Below are 12,566 nucleotides of genomic sequence, written 5' to 3' on the forward strand. Positions count from 1 at the left end.
GTTGCAGTCACTTACAGTAGCTAGTTGAAGTTGTCTAAAACTCAGCATTTCTTTGTTTTAAAAGATTTACAGCCTTAAACCTACAACCATACATTTTTTTTTGTAGTAGAACAGCAAACAGTTGAACAAAGCACTTTGTTTTGCAGTGGAAAGCGCCTTCAGCTTATGATCCCTATCTGAAGAGGTGATATCTCGTTTACATTCCTCAGCTGATACAGTGAGGCTACTTACACACTAAAGCTGGCCATACACTAGGCCGATTCCCGCCAGATCGACAGCAGATTCGATCACTGGGATCGAATCTGCTGTCACATCGTTCCCGCAACACGACGAATTTCGATCCATTTCGTCCGATCCAGTCGATCGCTCCGTGCGGAAAATTACTGTCGATCGCCCGCGGGTAGGGAGCGCGTCGCTAGCGGCTTTCGTGTACCCAACGACCGACGCAATAGAGCCCGCATACATTACCTGCTCCATTGGCACGACAGCCCCCGTTCACCGCTGCTCCGTCTCCGCGCTGGTCTGGTCTCCGGGTCCGGCATGCTTCACTTCTTCTAGCCCGGCAGGAAGTTTAAACCGTAGAGCGCGCTCTACTGTTTGAACTTCCTGCCCGGCAGGAAGAAGTAAAGCATGCCGGACCTGGAGACCAGAGCGGAGAAGCGGTGACCGGGGGCAGTCGCGCCGGCGGAGCAGGTAATGTATGGCGGCAGCAGCACCAGCACCACAACAGATTGTGAATGGTTTCAGGCTGAAATCAGTTCACAATCTGTTTGCAGCAAAGGTAGCCATACGATCACTCTCTGATCAGATTCGATCAGAGAGGGATCTATCTGTTGGTCGAATCTGATGGCAAATCGACCAGTGTATGGCTACCTTAAGACGTTGCGCTTTAGGGGACGTTATGGTCGCATAACGTGCCCCTAACGCAACGTATGGTGGTGTTGAAGTTGGACGTCAGATTGAGCTGCGTTATGCAGCTCTCAAAGCAGCCGCTCCAGGTTAGTGATAGGAAGTCCGGATCTTTTTAAGGATTCGGATCATTTGAATCGGATAATTGAAAAGATCTGGATCTTTGAACCGAATCATTTGAATCATTTTACTAGGGAAGCAAGTCTGCTTCCAGTCGGGTGAAATGACTAGCAGGACAGGCCTTTCCCTGCACTGTACATTCTGTATGTTCTTGTTTCTTCCAGACAGACATCCACTGTGAACCGAATCTTTCATTGTGATGATCCGGATGATTCGACTCACAAAAAAGATCCGGATCAAATGAACGATTCGTTCATGATCCGGACAACACTACAGTCCTACCACGAGTCTCTGCAGTGCAGTGAATATTAATTAGCCATGTGGCTGGCTGCAGAGGAGGAGGGGAGACCTCCTCCTCCAACATTACTGAGCATGTGCAAGCAGTCTAACGCTGCTTAGCCCAGTATAACGTACAGCATGCAGCACTTTGTTTAAACGTGCTGCGTTACTGTGTAACTCAACGTGTGCACTGTGAACAGCACAATTGATTTTACAGTGCTGTGAGTTAGGCTGCGTTACTGGCTGCTCTAACGTGGGACTTTAACGTCCCACTGTAAAACCAGCCTAAAGGTACCCATACACTTATAAATTAGCAGCAGATTCGACCATCAGACAGATTCCTGTCAGATGCCCGTCAGGTCAAATCTGATCGGAATCTATCTAATGCTGGGAATACACTGCTCGATTCTGAGCCATTTAGATGGCACGATAGATAATTTCTGACACGTCCGATCTGCCGCTCAATCGTTTTGCCGCTCGATTCTGAATTGGGTACAATACAAAAAGATAAGAAAAACGAGCGTAAGATAAGAGAATCGCCAGCGTAATCGAGCCTGGAAACGATCGAGCAGGAGAATAGAGCGTCAAAATCGAGCAGTGTATGCCCAGCATAATGTGTGCCACACTGTAGGAACAGATTTCCAATAGATTTCAGAATGAAAACTAATGAAAATCTATCGAAATGCAGTGTTGCACAATTCGATCCAATGCAACCCTATGGGCCATCGATTTGCTGCCAGCAGCCGACCGCCCCAGATTTTCTGTCCGGACCAATCAACTAAATTGATCGAAATCAGCCAGAAATCAATTGATCGGCCGATCGATCATGCTTTCTGCTGCATTGATTTCTAGCAGATTCGATCAGAACAGTTGAATCGGCAGTCGATCGATGGCTGAAATCGACCAGTGTATGGGCTCCTTACGTTTCAGTCAGCGACGTGTAGACACGGAACTGCTCAGAGCTGACAAGCAGAGACCTATGAGAAATGATCACTAAATAGATTGATATATAAATACAAAAGCTATTAATAAAATGCAATGGCAGCTTTCAGAGCAGATAAACTACTTTGGGACCTTGTAATTTGTAAACATGCAATATTGCTTGCACACAAGCAAATCTGAGAACTGTATGGGCAATACAAAGTAGGAAAACACATTTTTATTGAATGTTATGTCAGTTTTATTCCACTTTAAAATCCGACCGGTGTTGGACTAGCCATCTCCTCATGGGGAATTCTTATGCATTCGTAATAGCACTTCACATTCGTGATTATGCATTCGTAATAGAACAGTAGTTGCTCAGTTCAACTGCCACAACTGCTTGCAAATGAGAGAGGCGGCTGGCCAGCATTCTTGTATAGACCCTTTCCAGGGAGTGCTTTTGTAAAACATAAAAGGCAATACAGAGAATCTCCCATGAGGAGATGGACTAGTCTAAAGTCTGTCAGAGCTCTCAGCTTTTTACAACCTACTGCAAGTGACAGGAACATATGAAAGAGTAAATTATAGTGAATTTTATATAGAGAAATATACATCATATGTGCAGGTGGGGAGTGGTGTGTGTGTGTGTGTGTGTGTGTGTGTGTGTGTGTGTGTGTGTGTGTGTGTGTGTGTGTGTGTGTGTGTGTGTGTGTGTGTGTGTGTGTGTGTGTGTGTGTGTGTGTGTGTGTGTGTGTGTGTGTGTGTGTGTGTGTGTGTGTGTGTTACAATCTTTGTGATAGTGGTCCCATATAGTCATAGTTCCAGTATGGGATAATAGCATTCCAAGCTGAAATTATTACAAAAAAATAGGTACAGCAAGAATAGATTAATAATGGTCATATACTATGGAACATTTTTGTAAGATTAGAAGTACAATTTACTAAAAAACATATGAACAAAAGGCTATAAAAAAAATCAACCTGTTTTACTGATCAATCGGGAAGGTCAGAGGGCATGGTGGCAACAGGGTACACAACTCTTAGGTAGATACCATTTACCTGATTTATTAGGGTTTGGCAGGCTTAATGCAGTAATAAATTGAAGCAATCACTGACCTCTGTCAGATATAGAACTTGAGATGCTGACTGGCCAAAGAACAGCGAATCCAAGGACGAACTCAGACTACTTTCCCCAAGTTTTGCATGATCCAAACAAATTGCTCGAAGTTTCTCTACTATAGTGTTGTCTGGAATAAAGCAAAACCAAGAGCTAATAAGGTCTAACATACAGAAATCAAATAGCTGTATTCTCACAGTAACAGTTTCATATAATGTAAACAAAAAAAAAACATTAGATTTACGTAAAGAGAACCTGTAACAAAAAAAAGTTCCCCGGGGGGTACTCACCTCGGGAGGGGGAAGCCTCAGGGTCCCAATGAGGCTTCCCCCACACCTGTAGCTGCAGGAAGTTCAGCGCTAGCTCTTCCGAAGAGTCCTAGAATCCTCCCTCGACAAGCGCCGATAAGCACTGATTTATTTACCACTCCTGGCTCCAGCAGGGGCGCCGTTGTGGCTCTCCGCACGGAGATAGGAGAACATAGCCGATATCTGTCGGGTCCGCTCTACACGGCTATTTTCGCCTATCTCTGCGCGGAGAGCCAAGACTGCACCTGCGCTGGAGCCGGGGAGGTAAATATTTACATCGCCGCCGTTCCGGGAGGATTTTCGCCGCCGCGGAACTGAGGAGGACGGGGAAGCCTCAATAGTATCCGTAGGCTACCCCCACCCGAGGTAAGTACCCCCGAGGGGAGGTTTTTTTCGTTACAGGTTTTGTTTAACCTTTTCAGCCCGCGGGTATTTTTCATCTTATGGACGAGAGGAATTTTCCCCTTTCAGCGCTCCTCCCTTTCATTCCCCAATAACTAACACTTCTTATCACAAATAAATGATCTATACCTTGTTTTTTCCGCCACCAATTAGGCTTTCTTTGGGTGGTACAGTATGTTAAAAATAATACAGGAATAATACAAAAAAAATAAAATAATAATTTCTCAGTTTTCGGCCATTGTAGTTTAAAAATAATACATGCTACCGTAATTAAAATCCACACATTTTATTTGCCCATTTGTCCCGTTATTGCAAAGTTAAAATTATATCCCTAGTGTAATGTATGGTAACAATATTTTATTTAGAAATAAAGGTGCATTTTTTCAGTTTTACATCCATCACTAATTTTGAGCCCATTATTTAATAATAAGATGCCCTCTTGACAGATATTTTTTTCCCCTATAGTCAGTAGGTGTATTTTACTATTTGGCCACAAGATGTCCCCGCTGAGCAAAATTCTATGCAGCGTACAATTACGCTACATAGGATACAATGTATTGTTACATTGTAACAAGTGGAAGTGACGTAGGCTTCCATCGGATTGTTTCCAGCGGTGGAAGTGATGGCAGGAGATAGTGTGGTGGCTCCATTTACAAAATAAACACTGTTTTTGAACAAAAAACGTGTTTATTCTCGGCAGACATGTTCGGATTGGAACAGGGGACTTTTGCCCCCTGCAGCCAATCCCCCTGCTAGCAGCAGCGCAGGATCGCTTGCAGACACCCCCCCCCCCAAACTGCAGGGATGTGACTAGCGTGTCCCTGCGGCTCTAGCACCTGCCACTGCGGACGTGATGGTTAGAGATAAAAAGAAATGAACAGATGTATGAAACCAAGATTTACAATTACAGTATAAACTTGTTATAGTAAATTCCAGGGGATTGTGAAAAGTGGTCTACTATATCTGAAGTTAAAGAATATCTGTGGTGCATTTACACCAGAGTAAAACATATTACAGTTTCCCCCATCATTCCCTCTCTTCATTTTGCCTATTCTCGCCGCTCCCCACTGCCAATGAATAGCTTAATTAATAAAATAACTTTTAATCAATTAAAAGTTTATCTCGGATCCACTTTAAAGGACTTCCGAGGCCAAAATTAAGAAAATCACACTGTACCTTTTTATTAGCAGAATCCACGGAGGACGTCCTGCCCGTCCTCCGCTCCGTTCCGCCATCAATGCAAGTTTTTCCGTTCCCCTATGGCTTGGCCCGACCCCACCGAACTGGTAGCATCGATTCCACCTCTAAGATGGCCGCCGCCATGCTCCGCAGCTGCGCAGTACACTTTGCCGCTAGCGCGACTGTGCAGCCTATTGACCGCCTCCCGCCACGTATTAGGTCCCGGCATGCTCCCCAAGTGCAAAGCGTACTGCGCAGCCGCGGAGCATGGCGGCAGCCATCTTAGAGGTGGAATCGATGCGACCCGTTCGGTGGGGTCGGGCCAAGCCATAGGGGAACGGAAAAACCTGCATTGATGGCGGAACGGAGCGGAGGACGGGCAGGACGTCCTCCGTGGATTCTGCTAATAAAAAGGTACAGTGTGATTTTCTTAATTTTGGCCTCGGAAGTCCTTTAAGTATACCTTAGGGCTTCATAGCCAGACTGGACAAAATGATGGTATAGTATCCAGGGCTCCTTAAAAATTGCAGCCACTCGCTTCCTGTGAGTGGCTCCGATAGCTTAGTGGGCGGGACTTGGAGCACTTGTCCTGCAAAACTTTCTGCTCACACTTGTGGTAAGGTTGCACCCTCTTGTTTATGTTCACTTTGGTCATTTACCCCAGGCTGCTTATTTGTACCGTACTGTATATCCAGTGCCCATGCCATTCTTCTTGTATTACAAATGTTATCAGGCATCAACTCACCTGCAACCAGCCTGAAGAGAGCAGCAGACCATGGGTTTCACATTGACAAATGACACATGCACCACCCACTTTTGACTATATCCAGAGTCCGTGTCACATAGGGGCCAAAAAACAGATTTATTAAAACAAAAAAGTTTTATTATGCCCGTGTTTACTATACCTGGGGTTACTCTCATAGACTTATAATGGACATTGTCAGTGACTTGGAGAGGTAGTTTACTATATCCGAATGTTGACTATACCAGAGTTTATAGTACCAAGATTATACTGTAGTAAGACATTTTTAGATTGTAAAATATAGTCCTGTATCATGGTTTACCAAAATGGCAGTAGAACATATAGTCATGTGTCATGGTTTACTAAAGGGCAGTATCAATGCTTTTACTTTCCTTATGGTAGGAATACACGGGTCGACCCGGCGGCTCGATCAGCCGCCGGATCGACTCCAGCTTGTCCCCGCGGGTGCTTCCTTATCTTCCGCTCGACTCCCCGCTATTGTCCGCCCACGGGGATCAAGCGGGGAATCGATCCAGCGGGTCATCGGACCTGTCGGAAATTATCAATCGAGCCATCAGCGGCTCGATTGATAAGGGGGAAACGTACCGTGTATCCCCAGCATTAGTCACGTAAAGAAGCAGCTCAACAATGTGAAACCCATGACAAACATTCAAGCAATGTTCACAGTGGGGGGTTGTGGTGTAACTTAGCCACATTGTAACAGGGAAAGTCGCACTGCAATGCACCAGTGTGCGACGTTCACAGTGCAGACAGGTGCGTTATTGCAAAACACGCATGTTAGGACAGTAAAGCATACTTTTCATTGACTGGATGCTTTACAACTCGAAGCTTATGTGTTGCATGACTTTCCCATGTCATTTCCTGCTTTTACAGACAAGACAATGCAAACGCCCACTGTGAACATAGCCTAGAAAAAAAAAAAAAAAAAAATCTAAAGCTCAAATATTCATACTTATTTACACAGAAATGCTGGACTTAAAGTTAACCCGAGATGGGCTATTTAAAAGAATTTTATACTTACCCGGGGCTTCCTCCAGCCCCATGAGCAAAGATGCATTCCTTGCCGTCCTCCCAAGTGCCTCCATTTGCCTGGAATCGGTCCCAGTAATCTGGCTTAGTCGCGGCAGTTGGCTCTTCTGCACAACCTCGGCCCCTCCATGCAGAAGACCTGAATGGCACAACTGAGCCAGATTACCGGGACAGATACCAGGCGAATGGAGGCACACGGGAGGATGGTGAGGGCTGCATCGGTGCTCATGGGGCTGGAGAAGCCCTGGGTAAGTATACAATCTTTTAAATAGCCCATCTCAGGTACACTTTAGAGGAGACCTCCTGAACTGAGTTGGTCAATCAGAGTTTAGTAATTTCATTTAGTGCAACTTTTTTTGGGTTTATTTCATGCAGGTTGACATGGACCAAACAACATCTATAGCTACTGCAATTATTTGGTCCATTTCCAAGCTGCAAAAATATCAATAAAATAAATCTGCATAAACGCAATAATTCACCTCATTGACCAACTGTACTCAAACAGTGAAGAACTTAATCGGGCAAGGGTGTGGCAAGCACCTTTTTTTGAGGGGGCTGGAGGGGGGTACGCATCAATGCCCCTGCTTTGGGGAGGAGCACAAACAAAAGGTGGGCCTGCCAGAAAAGGGGGACCGACACAAAAAACAGTCCAGGCAAGTGAGTGCGGCCCATGTAACGTCAGTTGAAACAGCATACATTTTCATGTTTGGTAGACTGAACTGATTGACTGAAAAAAATAAATAAAAATCAAATACTTTGTAATGCTATAGTGATGTTTACAGCATGCCTGATTAACATCAGATAATGATCAATTAGGTGAGGCCGACACTCGTTCAGAGGCAAAAGCAGTTCAGTTAAATCCAGTCCTCATAAAAGAAAAATAACTATGTAGCAAAGCATTATAGGTAGTAGTACTGGTCAAAGCTTTGACAAAGCAATCTTACAGTTAGCAGCTGTTTATGAGTAGAAGGCAGATTATCCTATCCCTTAGCCAAACTACTCGATCATGTACAATCCCTCCCCCCCCCTACTCTAGGGTAGCAACACATCTGTACTCAACTCGGCCTGGAACCGTCGCCTAAAAGATACAGTCCCAGTTCCTGAGGGCAGCAGTAACTGCATGTATTTATACAGCAATAGGGAAAGAATAGGAAGATAGGTGTAGATGTCATAAAGAGGGTGTGTAAATCCTGCAACACAATTTACTGTCCCTTTATGGTGAACAGGTTGGCCTATTTCAGAAACCTCTTCACTACCATGGCCTCGCACCGCTTCTTGTAGTTGCTGTGCCCTGACAGTGGTGTCATATAGCTCTGGCCTAGTTTGCATCCAGATATTGAGGTCTGCTGCCTAAATCTCATTTGCCATCTTCTTTAGCGCCAAAAGGATAAAAGGAAGCTAAATGAGCTTAAAAACCAAATTCTTGGTAAATAGAGGAGGTAGTGGTGGACTTACCTCCTCCAAGTAGACACACAACGACTGTAGTAAACACAGTCAATATATTTTATTTATGAACTCCAAATATGCAACGCGTTTCGCAGGTTTGATCCCGCTTCATCAGGCAATAACAACGGAGCAATAGCATATGTGGTCAGTAGAAGAGCCAGTCTACAGTCGTTGTGTGTCTACTTGGAGGAGGTAAGTCCACCACTACCTCCTCTATTTACCAAGAATTTGGTTTTTAAGCTCATTTAGCTTCCTTTTATCCTTTTGGCACCTCTGTTCTCCTGCATAATATTGAGTCCACCCTGGGTGGAGGGTTGAACCCCCTTTTTCTCATCTACAGAGAGCGACTTCTTATGCCTGAGTGGGGTCAGGAAAATCTCCCCACCTGCCTTTACAGTGGTTGCCTAATGGTAACCCTGGTTTGTGAGTAATAATATTTACTCTATCTAGTAACCATTTACCAGTACATATTACACTATTGGGGCTCTTGGTGTTCCTTGTTTTTTGCCATCTTCTTTAGGTTTGTCCATCTCTGTGGTCACAGGAAGATTATGCCTGACCTTTTAAAACACATTCTGGGACATTTTCTGATGACAAACAACCTCCAGGATGCTGTCTGAATGATAAGAAGGCTTCCAAATGGCACTCCGTGCAAGTCAACTACCACTCAAGCCATAGAAACAGCCAAAAGATTTTTCATGCAGCACCTTGTATCAACCAAATGTAGGGTACAAATGTCTATGTGAACGTCACCACAGAAACTCATTTTTACCTAGTGCCCGCCTGGCAACATGAAAACACTGGTATTTGACGCTAGTGTGAACCTAGCCTTAAGATTCGACAGATACATTTTTAACATGCTTAATCATTGCATTGTAAATACCCCAAGGTATAATTTGAACTAATTTAGTACCTGGTGGCATGAGTTTCATCAGCACACGTGCACCATCACGCAATGGGGGCATATTTAGGCTGCTACCCAAGTCTGCAACTTGCCAGAGAAAGGAGATATATCGATGATGTAAGGACATTATCTGGAAACAAGGAATAAAGTTTGTGGTATAAATAATTTGGTAGCATACTTCTAAAAGTATCAGTCCACAAGAAACAATAGGTATTACAAATAAAATTACATAATAATAAAGTGACATAACACACATTAATACACAGCCAATGAGTGAAGCTAGATTGTCCATCAACATCCACAGTCTGATCGTCAGATGCTTATAACTGCAAGCCAATGAAGACTGTGTATTTTATTAAAATGTGTACAGCTTAGAAAAGAGGAAATGAAACTTTATGGATTGGATGGATAAAATTCCGAGCTACATAAATTTGCAAAAAGTTAAAAAAAAAAAAAAAAAAAAAAAAAAAACCTTTCATCAACTCAATTTGTATCATCTCAACCATTTTATTAGTTAGAATCCACAACACAACTCAACATACCACTTTAAAAATTTTATAGGGAACCTGAGAAGAGACTAGGAAAAAAAATAATATTCATACATACTTGGGGCTTCCTCCAGCTCCCTCTGGCCTGACTGTTTCCTTGGCGCAGCCCTCCACCTCCTAGACCTTCTATAAGGGCTCCTGGTATCTTCAGCAGTCGAGGCTTAGTGCGCATGCGCAGCCCAGTGTGCCCACCCTGCCGCGCTCCCGTTGCTGGGAACTCTGTGCCTGAGCAGTACTGCTCCACAGGCACAGAACTCTCCTGGACGCGGGAGCAACACGGGGTGAGCACACGCAGCCACACTGCACAATCGCCACCCTTACAGAAGATTCAGGAGGCGGAGGATGGCACCAAGGGAGCGATCAGGCCAGAGGGGGCTGGTGGAAGCGCCAGGTAAGCATGAATTTGTGTCTTCTTGTTATCTCAGGTAAACTTTACCCTTGCTTTAAAGAATGTCAAATCCTTAAAGCGTAATGAAACCCAGCATTATTTCTTTGTTCTAAAAAAAAATATTTACAGCATATTATATACAACCAGCATTTTTTTTTTACTAGAACAGCATTCAAAGGGTTACCCACAGGACATGAAAGTTCAGTGCAGAGAAATCTGGACGCATCCAAAGTGCAGATAATGTTATCTTGTGTTTACTTAAATTGTATCAAGTGAGGAATGTGACATTCTCTGACTGTGCAGAAGCGCCTGGACACAGACAGACACTTAAAGCATTTCTGCCTTCAATACAAAATGAATAAAACCAGTTATGAATAAAATGCAAAGTCAGCTCTCAAAGCAAAAAACTGTTCTTTGGGGAACTTGTAATGTCTAAATGATTAATACTTATGCACAAATGCAAATATGATAACCGTATGGCATATAAAAAGTAGGTAAACATGTTTTTATTGATTATGTCAGGGATACCGCCTTAAGGTGACGATTCTTTGGACAACGGATTCTCTGATTTGATAGTAAAGTCAATCGTTCGGGCCTATTAACACAAGTAAAGCTGCTATCCAATTAGGTCAGATTAATGGAAACTGTCCAAAAACTGGATCATTATTATAATTTAAACTGAGAATTTATAGTTCAAAGAAGCTTGTTGTTAATGACCACCTTTAAAAAGGATACAACTAGAACTTATTGAACAGTTTCCTTTGGTTTGTGTACAGTCAAAGCTCCAGTGCAAGCAATTGGTTAGTGATACTTTCTGTATAAAGCTATGTGTTCACACTAGAATAAACTGGGCTGAATCGGCCGATAAAGACTGCCAGTACCCCTACCAACTTTATTGATCTGTTGTGAAGTAACTTCACCAAAAATTGTACGCAAGACATGCCTAAAGAGCAACTCCACTTTCAATCAATTATATCCAAATGCTATAGAAACCATGAGGTAAAATCTTGTCAGATAACCTCAACCAAATGCTCAAAGTCTCAGAATGAATTATTTGATAAAACGCCTGGCAGTCCTGTTAATCCTCTGCCTCTAACACTTTTAGTCATAGACCCCGAACAAGCATGCAGATCACGGTTCTGATTAAATTTCAAGTAAACCTGTGAGGTTTACGTATGGGCCCTATGGGGTTCAGTTTTGTAGGGTTAATGGGTTGGGGGTGTGGGGTTTCCTCTGTTTTTTTTTAAAGAGAATTTTTGAGATTTTGTACAGAAAAAATACAAAACATACCCAAACAGATTTGCAATGCAGTATTTTTGATTTACCTCAGGAGGCTCTGGATCAAGTGACGAGACCTTCGAAGCACATCCGCACTGCACCTGCACAGTAGCATGAACCCGCTAGAGCTCAGGCAGAAAAAGTGGAGCACCATCAGTTCTGTACTACTGCGCATTCATGAGATGTTGGGCAAGCTTTTTCGGGGGCCCCAGAAGAGAAACCGGCCCGGGAAAGACAATGGGAGAAACCTCTGTAGGTTCGAGAGGCTTCCCCCTCCCAGGGTGAGTACCAAAGATCAACAGGATACCAGGCAACTGGAATGGTTTAAATATATCTATCTATCTATCTATCTATCTATCTATCTATCTATCTATCTATCTATCTATCTATCTATCTATCTATCTATCTATCTCTCTATCTCTATCTATCTATATCTATCTATCTATATGAAGAAGCACTGCATAAAAGTGCAACTGCAGTTGTTAAAATTTGATAAAGTACAAACCACTCCTGGAAGGCAACTTTCAACTTCAGGGTTTGGCCCATCACTGTAGTGGTTTCCATGATTGCCGGGAGAGCCAGTTGAAGAGTCTGATGAACTGTCAGGACTTGAAGGCATGTTTGAACTAATTTGGGTTAGCTTGGCTGTAATTAACTGAAATAAAAACAAAGATACAGAAACAAAGCATTATTGTATTGGAAAGTTAAATACTGTTATTTTATATGTTGCATACACAAATCCCACATGTAAACGTTATTTTCACCTAACAGTGTTCTTCTGTTAGCTTTTGTTAGGAAACACTTTCCAAAGAATAAAAAAAATTCAAGTATGGACACCTTTTTCTGTTCTCAAGGAAGTTTGATCACTCTTGCAGAGGAGCTTAATTTCTTCCAACTGTCAGAGATTCCTTGACATTTTATTAGTACAGGTAATCTATAGTCTTGATAAATGACAATGCAGTAAACAGTTGCTCAA

General features: G+C 43.2%; 1 protein-coding gene across 3 annotated transcripts in view; it reads right to left on the reverse strand.

Moving 5' to 3' along the window:
* Positions 1 to 12,566, reverse strand: part of USP9X (ubiquitin specific peptidase 9 X-linked) — a 342,688-nt gene that overhangs the window by 126,987 nt on the left and 203,135 nt on the right. For all 3 annotated transcript variants that reach the window (XM_068269855.1, XM_068269853.1, XM_068269854.1), the window contains 3 exons: positions 12,096 to 12,245; positions 9,386 to 9,506; positions 3,345 to 3,475 (listed from right to left, as the gene is read on the reverse strand). In XM_068269855.1, coding sequence (XP_068125956.1) covers positions 3,345 to 3,475; positions 9,386 to 9,506; positions 12,096 to 12,245 — 402 coding nt within the window. The remainder of the gene's footprint in view (positions 1 to 3,344; positions 3,476 to 9,385; positions 9,507 to 12,095; positions 12,246 to 12,566) is intronic.

This window comes from Hyperolius riggenbachi, chromosome 2 (assembly GCF_040937935.1).
Source record: "Hyperolius riggenbachi isolate aHypRig1 chromosome 2, aHypRig1.pri, whole genome shotgun sequence".
NCBI lineage: Eukaryota > Metazoa > Chordata > Amphibia > Anura > Hyperoliidae > Hyperolius > Hyperolius riggenbachi.